The 20431-nt window shown below is 51.3% G+C and overlaps 1 protein-coding gene across 1 annotated transcript in view; it reads right to left on the minus strand.

The window, feature by feature from the left end:
- Positions 1-20431, minus strand: part of ASTN2 (astrotactin 2) — a 438091-nt gene that overhangs the window by 167867 nt on the left and 249793 nt on the right. The window contains exons 11-12 of the mRNA XM_068155636.1: positions 16577-16727; positions 8-174 (exon numbers count right to left, since the gene is read on the minus strand). Coding sequence (XP_068011737.1) covers positions 8-174; positions 16577-16727 — 318 coding nt within the window. The remainder of the gene's footprint in view (positions 1-7; positions 175-16576; positions 16728-20431) is intronic.

Here is a 20431-nt window from a genome sequence, read left to right on the forward strand (position 1 = left end):
GACTCACCCACAGAACATGAAGATGGTGCTGGATGAGGGGTCGTGGGGCAGAGGGAGGGTCTGCTGGAGACAGAGCTGCTCACAGCCACCGTTGAAGCCATCTGAGCAGTCGATCCCTTTGGAGTAGTCGTAACAACCGGTGCCATCCTTCATGGGTCGGAGGTCCTCGGGGCACTGCAGCGAGAGATGGGATGTGGTAAGGTCACCTACCCTGGAGACACAGTCCCCCTCAGGGCACAGCCCATCCGAGAACTGTCTGCATCTAAAGGGGATGAGTTTGTCCTGAGGGATGAATGGAGCAGCCCCAAGGGCCCTGCATGACTTCACACAGCCTTTGGGGTGAGGATCAGAGAACAAGAGCCATGCTGCAAAAGCTTTGCTCCCCACCATCCCTCTGGAGAAGGTGAAATGCTTAAGGCAGCAAAGTTACACAGTGATGAAGCCTCAAGTCAGTGTGGGAAGAAGGGTGACAACCTGCTCCATAACATGCTGGAGAAACCCTCTGTATTTGTTCCCTGTTCATCTGAGATGCAGAGAGGTGTGGTGCAACACAGGAAAAAACATCTCAACACCTAGGACCAGGCCAGTAAACCATCTCAGAGCTTGGGAGTAAGCCAGAAAACCATCTCAACCCATAGCAGGCAGGCCAGCAAACATGGCCTGGGCATCAGAGAATCTTAGAATCATTAAGGTTGGAAAAGACCTTTAAGATCATCAAATCCAACCATAACCCAACTACCATGGCCATTAAACGATATCTTGAAGTGCCATGTCTACATGCTTCTTGAACTCCTCCAGCAATGGTGACTCTACCACTTCCCTGGGCAGCCTGTCCCAGTGCCTGACCACTCTTGCAGGAAAGAAATTTTTCCTAATATCCAGCCTAAACTCCTCTCATCCTGTCATTAGTTACTGGGGAGAAGAGACCAACACCTATCTCACTCCAATCTCCCTTCAGGAATAGAATAGAATAGAATAGAATAGAATAGAATAGAATAGAATAGAATAGAATAGAATAGAATAGAATAGAATAGAATAGAATAGAATAGAATAGAATAGAATAGAATAGAATAGACCAGGGTGGACAAGACCTTTGAGATCATCAAGTCCAACCTATCACCCAACACCATCTGATCAACTAAACCATGGCACCAAGTGCCTCATCCAGTCTCTTCTTAAACACCTCCAGTGATGATTACTCCACCACCTCCCTGGGCAGCACATTCCAATGGCCAATCTCTCTTTCTGTGAAGAACTTCTTCCTAACATCCAACCTAAACCTCCCCTAGCACAGCTTGAGACTGTGTCCTCTTGTTCTGGTGCTGCTTGCCTGGGAGAAGAGACCAACCCCCACCTGGCCACAACCTCCCTTCAGGGAGTTGGAGAGAGCAAGAAGGTCTCCCTTGAGCCTCCTCTTCTCCAGGCTAAGCAACCCCAGCTCCCTCAGCCTCTCCTCACAGGGCTGTGCTCCAGACCCCTCCCCAGCTTTGTTGCCCTTCTCTGGACACTTTCCAGCACCTCAACATCTTTCCTAACCTGAGGAGCCCGGAACTGGACACAGGACTCAAGGTGTGACCTAATCCGTGCTGAGCACAGGGCAGGATGACCTCCCTGCTCCTGCTGGCCACACTGCTCCTGATGCAGGGCAGGACACCTGCTGTAGAGAGCAATGAGGTTTATCAGCCTCGCTGCTCTTCTCTGGACAGGCTTCAGGACCTCCATTTCTTTCTTGCACTGTGGCACCCAGAACTGAACACAGAACTCAAACTGTGTGTCTTGCCTTGCATGGGAGGAGGCAGCTGCAGGCAGGATCAGCCCATGGTGAGGGCAGGACCGGGGGAGGACAGGATTACAGCCCACGCTCATCAGTTCTCCAGAGCCAAGGGAACAATTCATGTAAGCTGGAGATCTGGCTCTGGGTTTTAATTCCAGTTCCCCAGCTGGCTTTCCTTGCCCCACAAGATAAAAGCCAGCAGGCAGCAAATGGCATCACTAAACTGTCGCCCAGATTAAAGCGCTCTTCTCTGCCGCTCGTGTTCTATATCCCTTCTCTCCAAACACACACACACACACACACACACACACTCCAACAACAGAAAGGCCCAGGCCTTGAAAAATAAAACCCCTAAATAAATCTGGCCTAGGAGCAGCCTGCAATTAAAAATGCATTATGGAATTTCTTGAAGATGAGTTAGACTGGAGCTTGTACAGGTAGAGATGAAGGCAGGTTATAAATGGCCTCTGTCAAGCAGAAGAAAGGTTATAAAAGTGCTCTGCTTCGTGCTTAAAAAAAGAAAATCAATTTTCCATGGGAGCAAAATGCTGTACATATTAATAAAAGTTCAGGGGACCCTGGACCCTGCGCTCGCTGACGCCAGCAGGAGATGGGCTGCTGAGCCTGGCTCGCTCTTGGCTGCTCAAGAAGCAAACTGCTCACAGGCAGAAAGGTGCTTTAGGGAGTGCTGGCCTACCCTGCCTGAGTGAGCAGAAGTTCCTCACCACCTCCCAGCGACCCTGTGTCGTTTCCCTACAGCTGTTTCTGCCCCACCTGCCACAAAGGAGATCATAGAATCATAGAATCAATAAGGTTGGAAGAGACCTCAAAGATCATCAAGTCCAACCTGTCACCCAACACCTCATGACTACCAAACCATGGCACCAAGTGCCACGTCCAATCCCCTCTTGAACACCTCCAGGATGTTTCAGGCACCCCTGTGCCTGATGTCCACCAGTCACTGGCTCCTGTGCCCTCAGCTCTGAAGCTTGGCTGGACCTTGCAAACCTCAGTGTCTTCCTTGTAGGCACCAGATAAGGGGAGGAAGGGGAGTGTGAGAGGCACGAGACTTCTCTAGCCAAAAGATATGAGGACAAGGACTGATGATTTTAAGCTGAAAGAGAGATTTAGACTGGAGCAAAGGAAGACATTTTTTACACTGAGACCCTGGCCCAGGGTGCCCAGAGAGGTGGGAGATGCCCCATCCCTGGAACCATTCCAGGTCAGGTTGTTGGGGCTCTGAGCAAGCTGTTCTAGTTGTACATGTCCCTGATGACTGCAGGAGAGTTGGACTAGATGACCTTGAAAGGTCCCTTCTAACCCAAACCACTCTCTGACTCTATGAGATGACCTGGAGAAGCCACAACTCTCAGGACAAAGCAGACTCACAGATAACCTTGCATGCTTCCTGGCTGGAATTCTGTGTTGGCAGCAGAAGGGTGGGATGCTGCCCAACTCTGCAGGGCAGGCAGGGCATAGGCAGGGCATAGGCAGGGCCCTGCAGAGGCAGCTCGGGGTGCAGTAGCCCTGTTTAGGCAGGAAGCAGCAGAAGCCATGGGAGCAGGCAGCTCTCTAGCTGCACAGGCAGAATAAACATGAGGGAGGAGAGGACGCCCAGAACAATCTGTGCTTTTCACTGCCCAGCTGCCTGGAAAACAGCAGCAGGGTAAGTGTGTGTGTGAATCTGCAGATACAACACTCATCTCCTGTGGTCTCCTCCGTGTCTGCCAGCCCCACTGTAAGAACAAGAGCTCTGCAAACTGGCAGGAACGTGGCTCCCTGGAGGACACAAGAGCTGCCTGCGAACAGCATCTCCTGCTCTTCGGCCCCGCAGCTGCCTCTGCTGCTCTTCCCACACTAATGGGGATAGGGAGCTCTGGGACTCTGCCCATGTGCCCTCTGGAGCTCCTGAGGGACCTTCCAGGGTGCTGAAGGCAACTGGATGGGACCTTAAGTAAGCAGGAGCCACAGGATCACAGCCAGGGGATCAGTCACCGCTTTTCTGAACTGTCACCTGGGACTCTTGCTCTGGCACTGATCCATGTGCTGAGCTCAGCCTTTTCTCCTGCCCACAGAGAAGAATGATGACTCTTTCTTCAGGACTGGGTGAGAAGGTCCCCAAAGCTCTCCCTCCTTAGCCCCCACTTTGCTGGAGGCCATCCTTGGGATATTCCCCCAGTCTGGGCTTTTCTTCACCACGGAACGTGTTCCCTTTCTGTTTGTAATTACACATCCTAATAAACATTAATTATGGCAGGCAAAAAGCTCAGCACCAAATTTGCAAAAGCAAGCACACCTCCCCTCCCACCCATCCCTCAATGCTCACAGACAGCTCTCCAGCCAGCTGCAGTGTTGCAGAGAGAAGCTCTCCAGCGACAGAAAGCTTTGGAAGCCAACACCACAACCCTGGGAGGTGCCCCTGCTCAGTGGGGCTGGGCAGGGACAAAGATAGCAGGGACAGTGAGCTGGGGGAACCAGTGAGCTCTGCCATCAGTGCCAGCCAGCAAAACCAACTGGCAGATGGTAGGAGAAGCAACACCAAGCCCCTGTGCAGAGGGATTAGCAGGAATGAAAACGTGGATGGAGTAACTCTTGAGCACAATGAATTTCATGACAGATCTCCCTGCCCCTGGAGCAGAGGATCTGCAGTTGGGATGTCTCAAGGACAGATCAGAGCAGGGCAACAGGACAAGAGGAAATGGCCTCCAGTTGTACCAGGGGAGGTTTAGGTTGGACATGAGGAACAATTTCTTCCTCAGAAGGGTTGTCCCATGCTGCCCAGGACAGTGGATGAATCCCCATCCCTCAAGAGGTTTCAAAGCCATAGAATCACATAATCAATAAAGTTGGAAAAGAACTCAGAGATCATCAAGTCCAACTTGGCACCCAACACCTCATGGCTAACTAAACCATGGCACCAAGTGCCACATCCAATCCTCTCTTGAACACCTCCAGGGATGGAGACTCCACCACCTCCCTGGGCAGCACATTCCAATGGCTAACAACTCTCCCTGTGAAGAACTTTCTCCTCACCTCAAGCCTGAACTTCCCCTGGCACAGCTTGAGACTGTGTCCTCTTGTTCTGGTGCTGCTTGCCTGGGAGAAGAGACCAAACTCCACCTGGCTACAACCTCCCTTCAGGTAGTTGTAGAGCGCAAGAAGGTCTCCCCTGAGCCTCCTCTTCTCCAGGCTATACAACCCCAGCTCCCTCAGCCTCTCCTCACAGGGCTTGTGTGTAGGTGTGGTGCTGAGAGGGGCGGTGTAATGGTGACCTGGCAGTGCTGGGTAAATGGTTGGACTCAATGATCCTAAAGATCTCTTCCAACAAAACCAATTATGTGATCCTGTGAAAACTGAAGTTCCTATCCCCATTAGTGTGGGAAGAGCAGCAGAGGCAGCTGCGGGGCCAAGGAGCAGGAGATGCTGTTCACAAGCAGCTCTTGTGTCCTCCAGGGAGCCACAGCAGTCAGAAATGACCCAGGAAAAAGCCCAACTCTGTGCTGAAGCTCTGGTCTGGGCTCTCAGCAGTCTCCCCAAAGCAGCCCTTGCTCTACCTTTGCTGGGCTTTTCTAAAGGAGCAGATCTGTTCTCAGTGGCATTGATTTGTCTGGCATGGGCAGCAGAGTACCAATAATTACGGTGAGTTATAATCAATCCTCCATCAATTCAGCTGCAGCTCAATTTGTGATCTGCCTTGGCAGTGACACAGGATGGGGGGGTGGCCAGAGAATGATTAGAAAATCAATAAGCAACTCAGTCAATAACTCTGTCTGGGCAGTCGTGGGTGACACATCCCTCCCTGATGGGACAAAAGCTGGCGAGAGACACAGTGCCCCAGCAAGCCCCAGCCAACCACCTCCTCACACTCCTTGTCCAGATATGGGATGGATTCATTTATACAGGGAGGCAAAGGGACCCTGCAAACTGCTGGTCAGCAAGTCAATAGAAAAGCTCTTTGTGGTTTGCCACATTAGGCTCTCACTGCTCAGGAACTCATTTCAAAATCCCAGACTATCCTTACTCACAGAATCTTAGAATGGTTTGGGTTGAAGGGACCTTCAAGATCATGCAACTCCAACCCCCTGCCATGGTTGGTCTCTTCTCCCAGGCAATCAGCACCAGAACAAGAGGACACAGTCTCAAGCTGTGCCAGGAGAAGTTTAAGCCTGAGGTGAGGTGCAAGTTCTTCACAGGGAGAGTTGTTGGCCATCGGAATGTGCTGCCCAGGGAGGTGGTGGAGTCACCATCCCTGGAGGTGTTCAAGAGGGGATTGGATGTGGCACTTGGTGCCATGGCTTAGTAGTCATGAGGTGTTGGGTGACAGGTTGGACTTGCTGATCTTTGAGGTCTCTTCCAACCTTATTGATTCTATAATTCTATGGGCAGGGACACCTTCTACTAGCCCAGGTTGCTCAAGGCCTCATCCAACCTGGTCTTGAACACTGCCAGGGAGGTGGCAGCCACAACCTCCCTGGGCAGACTGTTCCAGTGTCTCACCACCCTCACTGTAAAGAAATTCTTCCTAATCTCCAGTCTCAATGGGCCCTCCTCAAGCTTCAATCCATTCCCTCTCATCCTATCACTACAAGCCCTTGTAAAAAGTCCCTTCCCAGCTTTCTTGTTGGCACTTCAGGTCCTGGAAGGCCACTGTAAGGTCTCCTTCATCCAAGGACCTGACAATCACAACTTTCTTGGAGCTTGGGGAGAGGGTCTGGTATATAATCCATGCTCTGGAGAGGAAAAGGGAGGTAGGTGGAAACTCCAGCTCATGGTCTGCTCTGAAAAGTCAGAGAGGAGCTCTTGCCATACAAATGTAATTCCAGTGCCTTGTAAAGCCACTCCACCGAGGCCGGAGTGCTCTCTGACCACAGCCAGCCCTGAAAATTGCTGTTGGGGTTGGAACAGAAAACTTTACTTTCTTGTCATCTTGTGCATTGGGAGGGATAACACAGACCCTGCAAGCTGGTGACAGCTTTGTGAAGGAGGAACCACTGCAGCTCAGTGAGGTTTGGCTGCTGGCACAGCTGGGCACCCCTTGTCCCCTCCTAGACGTGCCAACAGAGAACCCAGGTCCTGACTTTTATCATTGCAGTCAGTAAATGGACCCCCGAGTACGTGAGGGGAATGGATGTGCTGGATAAGGAAGTGCTATTTTTACCTGGGGTTTGGAGAAGTGTGCTTTTTTTCCCTTTCAAATGACATCTCCAAGGTGACATGGAGTGGCAGAGCTGACAGGACTTGCTGCCACATGCCTGCTGCCACCCCTGGGAGGCCATCACAGCTGGCCAGTTTCCAAGGCACAGTGCTGTGGTTTGGAACGAAACGGCATGCCCCTGCCCAGCACTGTCACCTGGGCACAGTGTGTGACACCACATGGCCTCCTGCCACCAGGACTCAGCACAGCTTCTCCAGCCCCCTCCAGCATCCTCAGCATGGCCAAAGCAAACACAGGGAGGAAGATCATCTCCAAGGGGAAAGCAAGCAAATGCCTGCCCACAAAACCCTTACTAGACTGTGTCTTAGCAAAGTAAGGATCCAGAGGAGTCTCTGCTCACATTAGGGAAAAAAATGAGGCCTCTGCTCACTTTTCTCAGTTACAAAGCTCATTAGCAGCAAGGCAGGTGAGGAGGTCACTGGAAGTAAAACCAGAATCTCATTACAGACATGGATCCTGCAGATGAGAGAACACCAGCTCTCCATCCAAGAAGCCTGCCAGGCTTTCTCAGCTCATCTCCTCTCTCCTGGTATTAGGCTGTTGGTTTTTTAAAGAGTACTTAATGAAACGTTTCTGTAGAGAATAAACAGCCCTTTTTATTACTCTGCTCTGTTTTCTCAACCAAAGCTGCCTTTTTGTCTGAGATGTCTCCTGGGGGTGATGCTCTGGGCAGCGACAGGCCCAGCTCCTCCAAACCATGCTGGGAAGCTGCCACCAAGCCCCTGCTCCTGGGCTCACTTGGTTACCACACCCCCACAGCTGGATGGGTCTTGGAAGTGAGACCCAAGACTCTGGCCCCGTGCCCAGTGCAGCTTCCTCAGGTTGCATCCCCAGCATCGCTAGTCTGAGGCTGCAGAAAGACTGGTGGCTCAGGGCTGCAGAGGCTCTGAGCATGGTGTCCAAAAGGCTTTAATGACCCCAGTTTGTTTACAGTCATCTTCCCTCCTCACCAAGGAACCTCTTCAGCATGAGACAAAAACATTAATCTGAGACACTGCTGAGGTACAAGCAAGTGCCAGCATTTTAATGAGCTCCAAACTATGCACTGGCATGTATTTTATTTGCTTGTTGGAGCTCAGAAACGATGCAAATGCAGTAAACTCCTCTGTGTCCGCAGATATATATTCAGACAATCTCTATATTCACTCAATGACTTATTCTGCCTTCTCCTTGGCCCAGAAGGCTCCCAGCGAGCAAAGCTGCTCAGCAGCAGGGGGACCAAAGGCTGGCTGTGTGCAGAAATCTCTGTGGCTGAGATTTCTCCTTCCTCTCCTCTCCTAATATTTTGGGGCAACAGGCCAAAAAGCTGGTTGCTGAAGTGGCAGCCTGTCTCCAGGGCCACCCCTGTCTCGCCTCCTCGGGGAGGTGATGTCTTCAGCCTCACCCCAGCTGCAGCAGACCCCCCTCCCCGACACCCCGCTGTGGGGGAGCATCCTTCCCAGAGGGAAGCATTAGGGCTCTTTGCTGAAATAACAGTCATTATCCTCCCACTCTTTTCCCCTTCCCTCCTTTCCCCCTGCTTCCTTTTCCCTTTCAGGATCATCAATCATTATTTTAGCCTCAGAAAACCAAACCCATCTGTCTTCCGGGCGCCCCAGCACACGCTGGGATAGCTCACACTCCTCGGCTTGGTACCCCCAGGATACCAGGCTAGGGGCTCCATGGAGGAGACCAAAGCTCTGGGCAGCATCTCCTTACCTCCAGCCCCACACAACTCTTCCATGGAGCCTTTTGGGCAAGTCACCACGTGTATGTTTGCATCTCAATTCAAAGTGGGATGGACTTGTTTCAAGCAGCTGGTGGGATGCCATGTACACAGACATTAAGTGCTCAGAGCTGCTGCAGCAAGGAAATCAAGCTAGTGGAAACCTTCCAGCTGCTTCCCTTCCAGGAGGCACCCACAGCCCATTTTGGAATGTGCTGGCATCCTTTGTCCATCAGGCCACTTCCCTTGCTAGCCACAGCTTCAAAACCCTTCAGGAGACCAAACATTCAGGTCCTGCCCCACCTAACATCCAGGGTACAGCCCAGCCACGGTGCATACCAAACCAAAGACCCAACCCAGCTGTGACCACAACACATGAAACATCCCAGTGCTGGGGAGCAGAGGGACAAGGGCTAGGCTGGCCAAGTCCTCCAAAGAGTACCACTGAAAAGGTCAATAATGAAGAAAATCATAGGACCATAGGATAGTAGGGGTTGGGAGGGACCTCTGGGATCATCTTGTTCAACCCCCCTGCTAACACAGATTGGCTTTGATAAGGTTTGCACAGGATCATGACCAGGAGGGTTTTGAAAGTCTCTAGAGAAGAAGACTCCACAGCCTCTCTGGGCATCCTGTTCCAGTGTTCCAGCACCCTCAAAGTAAGGAAGTTTCTCCTTCAGGTCAAGAGAAACCTCCTGTGTTCTATTTGTACTCATTGCCCCTTGTCCTATACTGACCACCACTGAGAAGATCCCAGCCTCATCCTCATAACCTCCACCCTTTAGATATTTGTATGCATGGAGCTATTAGCACCCAGACCACCTCCTCCCAGCACAGCTGAGACCTCCAGCTCACCTCTGTGCTTCCTGAGCTATTTCATTTCCCTTTAAACGTGGCCATCACTTCCCAACACGGTGACAACCTCTTTTGTAGCACTGACAGCAAAGGCAGGTGGGTGGTGGGCTCCCTGCCTGCCCCCCTGCTCCCTGCCACATGCAGCTATCAATCTCAGAGGCTTTGCCCATCCTTTGCTTCTCTCTGTCTTCTCAAATCCCATTGTCATCAGAGGTAGCTACCTGGCTTAATGAGATAAACCCCAAACCACAGGCTCCTTGGGAGGGGGAGGGGGCTTGCTGTTGAGCTAAGGGGGCTTCTGCTGCCAACCCTAACAAGCACAGGGAGTCATCTTCTGCTTCAAGGAGCCAGCTAAACTTTAAAGGGATTAAGAAAGAATGGTTTCCCCCCCTAGCTCCCTCCCCTGCCTGTGCATCTCCACCATAATTAGCTAGGTGCTTCGTAAGGCTGGGACGGATGAGTTCTTATTTTTCACTGAGCAATTGTCTGTCAGAAAAACGCAGACTTGATGAAGCCTAAGTGCTTTGGGGGCTTCCATCTCAAAATTCATTGGGAGATTTAGGAGAGCATTTAATTTTGACAAGGCTGAAATGGTTTGGTTTCCACTGCCTCGCTTTTGTTTTTATTTCAGGCTGCACGCTGGAACAACACGATACACAACATCAAACTCCAGATGATAATGTTGGAACAGAACATTTCCCCCTCCTGCACAGACAGGAGGTGTTTTGAACCACAACATTTTGGCATTTTCACAGATGGGCAGGGTTTCTGCGCAGCACTTTGGGTTGAAACTCATTGATTCCTGCCCCACCCCCCAAAAAGGATATCAGTTCTCAGCATCACCTAATTCATGCTGAAGAGAGTACAGTAGAATAGAACAGAGTAGAATAGAACAGAGTAGAGTAGAATAGAACAGAACAGAACAGAATAGAATAGAATAGAATAGAATAGAATAGAATAGAATAGAATAGAATAGAATAGAATAGAATAGAATAGAATAGAATAGAATTAACCAGGTTGGAAAAGACCTTTGAGATCATCAAGTCCAACCCATCACCGAACACCATCTGATCAACTAACCCATGGCACTAAGTGCCTCATCCAGTCTCTTCTTAAACACTTCCACCTCCCTGGGCAGCACATTCCAATGGCCAATCTCTCTTTCTGGGAAAAATTTCTTCCTAACATCCAGCCTAAACCTCCCCTGGCACAGCTTGAGACTGTGTCCTCTTGTTCTGGTGCTGCTTGCCTAAGAGAAGAGGCCAACCCCCACCTGGCTACAGCCAGCAGAGAGCAAGAAGGTCTCCCCTGAGCCTCCTCTTCTCCAGGTTAAGCAACCCCAGCTCCCTCAGCCTCTCCTCACAGGGCTGTGCTCCAAACCCCATGAAGAACTTTCTCCACTCCCCATGGTCCCCAAGCCACCCCTAGGTGAATTCTGCTGGAAGGAGGAGACTGGGGCAGTAGCCACTGCCCTGCTCTTGGATTTCTAATCTCATTTCTAATTCTTCTCTCTGCTGAGGCAGCCAAATTCCCTCCTGCCTGTCAGGCTGACCCCATGCTCGTGGAGAGGAGCACTTCTCACTGTCCTTCGAGGCAAACCATAATTTTTTTCCTCAGTCAGATTAGAAATAAATCTGTGCTAGAGAGCAGGGGGATGCTGATGATCAGCAGGATTTCATATCTGAAGGATAGCTGCACCCATTGCCTGGGCTAGGAGGGCTCTCCTACCTCTTGCCAGCACCCCACTCAAGATGGGACAGATCCTGGAGCACAGCCATGCTGTAGGCCCTTCTACACTCATAGAACCGTAGAATGCTTGGGTGGGAAGAGATCTTTAAGATCATCAGTGCCAACCAATAGCCTAGCACTGCCAAGTCATCACTAAACCATGTCCCTCAGCACCACATCTACAACTCTGAAGCCCCTCCAGGGATGGGGACTCCACTGCCTTCCTGGTCAGCCTGTTCCAGGGCTTGACAACCTTTTCAGGGAATACTTTTTTCCTGATATCTGCAACACCCTGGGCTCCATGGCACCAGTCACACTCTTCTGGCTTAAAAGACTTAACACATCAACATCTGCAGGCATCACAGATGTTGCAGAACCATCAGGCCACACCACCTGCACCCACCTGCTGCCATCCTGCTGTGGTGAAGCTGCTCACACGGCGGAGAAACAAAGAGCCTCATTCTGTTCCTGCTTGGCAGAGGACTCCAGACTGCCTTATTCATCACCAGCTGGGCATCTCCAGGAGGTTCTTAAGGTAATGAGACCCCATTCCAACAGGCACTATGGGGCTCAGACTTGCACCTTCACTGCACATCTGTACCTGCCCCTGAGTCCTTCCATGGCAACACTGAGGATGCCCAGCATGGATTGGAGGGGAACCAATCACCTCCTTGTCCAGCTCCTGTGCTAAGACCAAAGCTCATTTTTACTCAGAAAAAAAAGTCTTCCTTCCTCTTACTCCCTGGAACTGCAATCCTACCTTGCCAGGCCTTGCAAGCTAGCATGGCCATGGGGCAGCAGAAATGAGTGATTTCCCCCCCACACTGCTCCCTGGGTGGAGGAGAGAACTGGCATCAGTGAGCAATGCTGAGCTGAGAGACAGGTGGGGAAACCTGAACTGAAGCCACAGTACAGGTGTTTCCTTCAGTCCCTCAGGGTCTATTCACAGGTTTTCATCTCAAATTATAAATCACCAACACATGAGGGTTAAGCTCTTTTCCTCCTTCAGCATCCTCCCTCCAGACTGAGGAGCTAACACCGTGCTGGTGGAAGGGATCAGCAGTATGTTCCTTTACTGGCAACAACCTGACTTTTCCTCCAGCAGGGTTTCTCCTGGTTTGCTGTAACCCCTGCAAGATGGTACAAAACACACACTGGATTCAACCTGCAGAGCTGGGCCACCACAGAATTCCAGAACCCCAGCATGGTGGGGGCTGGAAGAGACTTCGGTGATCATCTAGTCCAGCCCCCCTGCCAGAGCAGGGTCACCAGGAGCAGGTTGCCCAGGATCACAATGCCCAGGTGGCTTTGGAATCTCTCCAGAGGAGACTCCACAACCTCTCTGAGCAGCCTCTTCTAGGGCTCCAGCAGCCTCACAGCAAAGAAGCTTCTCCTCATGTTCAGATGGAACCTTTTGGGTTCAGTTTGTGGCAACTGCCCTTTGTCCTGTCACTGAACACCACTGGAAAGAGCCTGGCCCCATCTTCTTGAGCTCCACCTTTAGTTGCTGCTGAGCATTGATTCACAGGTTGGACTTGATGATCTTGAAGGTCTTTTCCAACCTTATTGATTCTATGATTCTAAGATCTTTTACCAAGAGATTTAGAGAAGCTCTCTGGGATTTTGTTTTGTGGGGGAAATACCCATGGCCTCAGCCAATTCTAGGATGCTACAAGGAGAAGCAGCATGGACACAGGTTCTGCAGAGCTTGGAGACTATTTTTGTTACATTGCAAGGTGGTGCTCAAAGCAAGGCTCCAGTCAGCAAAGCCAAAGACTTAGCAAGGTTGCAGCTGCTACTCCTGAGAACAACCCAAACAAAAAAAGGCCTCCGATAAGAAAAACCCCACAGAAAACCTTTATGCACTAATGCCATCTGCTGGGTACAGGTAAAACAACAGAAAAAAACCAAGAGATGAGGAGCAAAAAGTGCCCCATGGCAAGCATGGGATGGAAGCTGGGGAGCTGAGCTGTCACCCTACTTCAGAGCCTTTGGGGTCTTCCAAGGCGCCGCCTCGCACGCAGGGCTTGAACTAAACAAAGCCACGTCCTCTTTTCTCTCCTCTGTGAGCCTAAAGAGAGCATCCTCAGAGAGACTCCACCACCAGCTGCAAGCAAAGCACCCTTGACATTTTAACCAAGTCCTTTTAAGGCCAAACAATTAGGTAATGGCAGAGCCCAGCCGCTAAAAGCCCCGAGATAAATTCATCCCCAGCCCAGCAGCGTTTACTGGAAGCTGTATTAAGGGCAGGAAGGAGCTGGTACCAGCTGATGATTAGGTATTAAAGGAATAAGAAATCTTGGAGATTTGTACTGTTGCTGGCTTGAGCTGCCAGCAGCCAGCTCTGCTGTGTATTAATTGCTTACAAGGCCACATGTATATTTTATGCTCAGTACCTGCCTGGAACATTTGTTGGCTTTAGCCTTGATTGATGAACCACTGATTATATACTTCTGTGGGCCCGGGCAAATTAATAAACTGTTGACTGGTAAAGATTAACAACGTGTCATGGTTTGTGAAATAGCACATGGGGTACTGCTGGAGCAGGCCTGGTGCTAAAATTAGGATGTGAATGCTCCCTGAACTCCATAAAAAGGGGACAGCTTAATTAAATTACATCCTGATATTGCCCACAGCGCTCCCCAGATTGGCAGGTTGAGTTCGCAGCACTTCGGCTTTAGAACTAACTGACATTGATCCTTCAGGTCCCTCCCAACCTGGCACTCTGTGGAGCTGTGGCATCCTGCAGCTTTGCAGCAAATGACCCCAGCCCTGTGTGCCCTGGGAGCCCAGCTCACACCCAGCAAGCTCCCAGAGCAGAGGTGGGATGAGGAGGGGATATATTGCCCAGAGCAGAAAGGGCTGCAGAAAGGGCTGCAGAAAGGGCTGCAGAAAGGGCTGCAGAAAGGGCTGCAGAAAGGGCTGCAGAACGGGCTGCAGAACGGGCTGCAGAAAGGGCTGCAGAAAGGGCTGCAGAAAGGGCTGCAGAAGGGGCTGCAGAAGGGGCTGCAGAAGGGGCTGCAGAAAGGGCTGCAGAAAGGGCTGCAGAAGGGGCTGCAGAAGGGGCTGCAGAAAGGGCTGCAGAAAGGGGCTGCAGAAGGGGCTGCAGAAGGGGCTGCAGAAAGGGCTGCAGAAAGGGCTGCAGAAGGGGCTGCAGAAAGGGCTGCAGAAAGGGCTGCAGAAGGGGCTGCAGAAGGGGCTGCAGAAAGGGCTGCAGAAAGGGCTGCAGAAGGGGCTGCAGAAAGGGCTGCAGAAGGGGCTGCAGAAAGGGCTGCAGAAAGGGCTGCAGAAAGGGCTGCAGAAGGGGCTGCAGAAGGGGCTGCAGAAAGGGCTGCAGAAGGGGATGCAGAAGGGGATGCAGAAGGGGATGCAGAAAGGGCTGCAGAAAAAGGGCTGCAGAAAAAGGGCTGCAGAAAAAGGGCTGCAAAGTCACTTGCTAGGGCTCTGGGGAGCTCCAAAACTCATTTCCCATCACCTGCAACCTCACTCAGCACCACAAACACGAGCTGGGGCTGGAGCCAGCACTGCCTGCACACGTGAGGCTTTTTCCCAGGCAATGGCTATGGACCACAGTCAGAAACATGCAACAGTGTCCTCCAGACCTCTAATTTGCACCCCTGCCATTGCTGGGGACCTGCAAGAAGGTCACCAGTGTGAAATGGTTTGGAGAGCCAGGAGGGATGGACTACTGTGCTCCTGGTGTCAGTTTGATGGGAAGCAGGGCTAGACATGGACTAGAATAAGGATGCAGAAGCTGTCTCCAAACTCTTTCTCAGGCTGCAGCTGGAGAGTTGGGAGGCTTCACCCCCCAACTAGGGGCTGCGGAGAGAGACAGTCAACCTCATGCTCCTGCAGTGGGGAGAACATGGGGTGAAGAGCAGAGGGAGAAGGGATGTGCATCTCTACATCCACCTCCTGCCCCAGCTGTGGGAGCCTGGTGTGATGCAGTGGGACTGGGGGCCCTGCAGTCCCTGTGTGTCACCTCTCAGTGAGGGGATGCACTCCAGCAGACTGGCTCCTGCTGCTTGTCCTTTTCTTCCCCTGCTGGAGCCAGTCCTCTCTCTGCATAAAGCCCCACTCAGGCTCTGCAGAGCAGGGTGGGTTTTCTCCCCTAGCGATACAGATTTCTGCTCTGGCCTCTCTGCACACCGGCTCTGGGGCTGCAATCTATTGACAATTTCCATCTTAATATATCCTGACTTTCCAAGAGAGCCATCTCTTCCTGGCAGCACAGGGTGGGCAGGGCCCCCATTGCTTCTGGAAGTGTCTGGGAGGGACACATCAAAAAAAGGAGAAAATACCCCCCTAAAACAAACTGGCAAAGCAGCTGCTCCCTGGAAAAGGCAACAAAGGAAAACAAGCATGGCAAAAGAGAGGAGGAAAGGGAGAGGAGTGACAAGGGGAAGATGGCACCAGTGCTGCTGGTGACACATCAGGGCTGTCGTGCTAAATGGCCTTAACAAGCAACTGGAGAAGTAGGTAATGAAAATGCCACCCCCGGGACAGCACCGCTCCAGCCTGACCTTTCCTGGCTGCTGTGTGTAAACATCTTCAATAAATAAAGAGACACTTAGCTCCTGCCTCTGCTGGGTGCAGGAGTGGGCAAGGGGCAATCTGCCCACTGGGAGAGGAAGGGGCAGAGAGTTTCAGACCAGTGGGGCTGTGATTGACGAGCAGATGAGGAGCTCTGGACCCTTGGGGGTCACCACCCACTGCCTGTGGTGTCCAACTGATCACCCACCCCTAACTAATCAACCAGGCCATGGCACTAAGTGCCTCATCCAGGCTTTTCTGAAACACCTCCAGGGACATTGACCCCACCACCTCCCTGGGCAGCACATTCCAATGGGCAATCTCTCTTTCTATGAAGAACTTTGTAAGATCCAGCCTAAACTTCCCCTGGCACAGCTTGAGGCTGTGCCCTCTTGTTCTGGTGCTGATTGCCTGGGAGAGGAGACCAACCCCCACCAGGCTACAACCTCCCTTCAGGTAGTTGTAGAGAGCAAGAAGGTCTCCCCTGAGCCTCCTCTTCTCCAGGCTAAACACCCCCAGCTCCCTCAGCCTCTCCCCACAGGGCTTGTGCTCCCAGAGCCCTCCCCACCTTTGTTGCCCTTCTCTGGACAACTCAACATCTTTCTTGAACTGAAGGGCCCAGAACTGGAAGCCCCAGGGGGTGGGGGGAGCCCACCAGCAGCACATGCATCCCCTTGGCCACATCCCCAGGGAGAGAGCAGGCAACGTGCCCCTCCATTGGTCCCCAGAAGAGATGCCAGCCCGGGGCCAGCAGCTTGGCACCTACCACGCAGCCCGTGGAGTCCACCTGGCGATCGGCAACGCACTTGAAGTTGCGGCTGCAGCCGCCGTTGTTGCGGGAGCAGTCTCGCACCGGCCCGAAGGACGACAGCAAGTCATTGATGGTTTCGAAGTAGGTGGACAGCATCGCTTCTTCCCTTGGAGAGAAAAAGCACCGTTAGGGCTGGCAGGGAGCTGGCAGCACCACGGCAAGCCAGCAAGGAAGCTGCTCTGGTGAAATCGTGGTGGGTTCCATAAGCCGAAAAGCAGGATTCTCCAGGGAATTAAACACAGTCCTAGAATCACAGAATCAATCAGGTAGGGAAAGACCTCAGAGATCAGCAAGTCCAACCGATTACCTAACACCTCCTGACAACTAAGCCATGGCTCCAAGTGCCACATCCAATGCCCTCTTGAACACCTCCAGGGACGGGGACTCCACCACCTCCCTGGGCAGCACTTCCCAATGGCTAACAACTCTCTCTGGGAAGAACTTTCTCCTCACCTCCAGCCTAAACTCCCCCTGGCACAGCTTGAGACTGTGTCCTCTTGTTCTGGTGCTGGCTCCCTGGGAGAAGAGACAAACCCCCACCTGGCTACAACCTCCCTTCAGGGAGTCATAGAGAGCAGTAAGGTTTCTCCTGAGCCTCCTCTTCTCCAGGCTAAACACCCCCAGCTCCCTCAGCCTCTCCCCTTAGGGCTTGTGCTCCAGACCTCTCCCCAGCCTTGTTGTCCTTCATCCAAACTTCAGCTGCAGAGATAAACTTTAGGATGTGACATCTCAAAGTCCAAACCAGCAGCTCAGGAAAAGCACAGCTTCAACACCTTACCAAATGAAATCATACAAAATGACAGCATTTGGGCCAGCAGGAAGAGAAAGCTCCAGGCTCAGTGAGGAGCTACTGGGCACCTCACACCACTGCAGTTACCAACACCACACTTTTGGTGAAGAGATTCTGGGCAGCTCCAATTAATAATTTAACCACTTAATAGCACTATGCAAAGCAAATCTGCTGCATGGCTCTCAGATCCTTGATGAAACCAGCCACCTGGGGGCTTTCAAAGGCACCATCTACCTTTTTCATGCAAGCTGGTAACCAAGAGATACTTCATTAGTAGCTTGGGGCTCTGTGTGAATCCAACCCTACACTAGACAGCAGTGAATCCATAATAGTGAAGCTCCTCCTGAGCATTTCACAGCTGAGCCAATCCTCCCCAAGCACCTACACCTCATCCATCAGCTGAAGACACTGCCCTATGAAACCTGGCCTTGCATTTGCTGGGATGTGGAAGCTCATGACCAAATCACAGAATGATAGGGGTTGGAAGGGACCTCTGGAGATCATCAAGTCCAAACTTTGTGCCAGAGCATGGTCAGCTAGAGCAGGTTGTACATGGTGGTGTCCGGGTGGGTTTTGAATGACTTCAGAGATGGAGACTCTACCACCTCTCTGGGCAGCCTGTTCCAACACTCTACCATCCTCAATTTAAAGATGTTCCTCCTCATGTTTAGATGGAGCTTCCTATGTTCAAGTTTGGGCCTGCTACCCCTTGTCCTGTCACTGTGCACCACTGAAGAAAGCCTGGCCCCATCCTTCTGACATCCACCCTTGAAGTATTCATAAGCATTGATAAGATCCCACTCAGTCTTCTCTCCAGGCTAAAAAGCCCCAATTCCTTCAGTCTCTCTTCATAAGACAGAGATGATAGTCCCCAGATCATCCTTGTATCCTTTTTCTCTACCCTCTCAAGCAGTTCCTTGTCCTTCTTGAACTGGGGAGCCCACAACTGGACACAGTACTCCAGATGTGGCCTCACCAGACCTCATCCCTGTGCTTGGAGACAGGGGACACAGGGATGGATGCTCACAATGCACTGATCCAGCCCATGGTGGAATGTGCTGCCCAGGGATGTGGTGGAGTCACCATCCCTGGAGGTGTTTAAGAAGAGCCTGGTTTAGGTGATTAGTTGATGTTGATTAGATGGTGTTGGGTGATAGGTTGGACTCAATGATCTCAAAGGTCTTTTCCAGCCTGGTTCATTCTATTCTATTCTATTCTATTCTATTCTATTCTATTCTATTCTATTCTATTCTATTCTATTCTATTCTATTCTATTCTATTCTATTCTATTCTATTCTAACTTCTGTGATGGCTCTGCACAGCACCAGGCATGGCTGTGCTGTTACACATCTCTCTTAAGCAAGTAAGAAGTATAAATGCCTCCAAATTCAGTGGCCATGCAAAGCCCTGGGCAGCTCCCAGCCCTGTCTCTCCCAGCTGTGCACACAGCAGATTTTGTCTGTGACAAAGTGTTCAGGCACTTTGTTTTCTGCTGGGTTCCTGCAAAGGGAACACAGATGCTTGTTGAGAGCTTTAAGCATCTCCAAAGTACTTGTCAGCATCAAGGCACATTTTGTATACTGAGAGATACCTGCAACCCTTCTTGGGCCACAGACCCTGTCACCTTCTGACTGACAGGAGAGGGGCAATGCAATTCCAGAACATCACAGAATTGCTAAGGTTGGAAAAGACCTCTGTGATCATCAAGTCCAATCTTCTCTCCAACACCTGCAGGACCAAAGTGTCACATCTGCATGGTTTTGAACACCTGATTTACTCAAGGTCACAGAACAGGTCACTGATGGAGATGAACTTCACCTCCACAGGCTATTAGCTCTTTACACACAGCAGGCTGCAAACAAATCCTCACCTCTCTGACCCTAAAATACCCTCCTAGACAAGGGCAGGAGTGACAGAGGGGTTCATTCCTCTTTAATATCTCCCCTGCTTTCCCATCAGCACCTAAAAAGCCACACAAGGACTCAATTCCCCATGCCAGTTTCCCTATTTTTTGTTTAGGTTTTTAACTTGAAAAACTGTGTGCTTGGCAACAGGACAGCAAGGGAATAGACTGAAGCTTGAGGAGGGAAGATTCAGACTGCAGATGAAGAAGAAATTATTTAGAATGAGGGTGGTGAGACATTGGAACAGGTTACCCAGGGAGGTTGTGGATGCTCCTTCCCTGGAGGCGTTCAAGGCCACGTTGGAGGAGGCCTTGAGCAATCTGGTCCAGTGGAAGGTGTCCCTGCCCATGGCAGGGGGTTGGAACTGGATGATCTTTAACGTCCCTTCCAACCCAAATCGTTCTGTGACCCTGTGCCTGCCCAGCAGCCCTTGCAGACCACGGCACTGCTGTTCTGGGACCAAGCACTGCATTATCCATCAGCAGAGGGCCCCTGTGCACATCCTGTCACGCTCCTGCACACAGCCCTGCCAACACCAAATGCTCACAGAAATCATGAGTCAGGCACTGGGAACAAGCATAATGTAAAGCTAATATATATATATACAATGAGACTGACATCCAAACGATGGGATTTTTAAAATCAATCAATCACTGGGTGGTGGTTTGTAGGTTGTTTTTTTTCCCCCCTCCTCTAAGTTTGTTTTCTGCTGTCTGTGCCTTTAGGGTGTAGTTGAGCTTTTCCTTGCAAATGTGAGGAGTAGAAACTACCCAGAGAATAAACCTGCTATAATAAAGCCCTGTGCAGTAATGAAGTCAGGATTCTGCAGATTCCAGACTTCCAGGCAAGCACAGAATTCCAGAAGCTGGCACTTTCGACATGGAAAACACCACAAAACCCCCAAGAAGTGGCAAACTGTCGCCTGGAGAGAGCTGGAGGGCAGCTCCTCTGCTACCACTCATTGGGGTGGATGAGTTGCCCCAGTACCAGGGTAGCTTCGTGCCCACCACAGTGCCTCCAGCTGCATTGCTGCTCCTTGCAGCAACTTCATCCTGCACTGCTCCCTTTCACCCCAATTAATGCTTCCCAATTAACTTTTCCCTCTTGGTAATCATG

This window comes from Melanerpes formicivorus, unplaced genomic scaffold (genome assembly GCF_026170545.1).
Source record: "Melanerpes formicivorus ecotype bairdi unplaced genomic scaffold, bMelFor1.0.p_v2 SCAF_33, whole genome shotgun sequence".
NCBI lineage: Eukaryota > Metazoa > Chordata > Aves > Piciformes > Picidae > Melanerpes > Melanerpes formicivorus.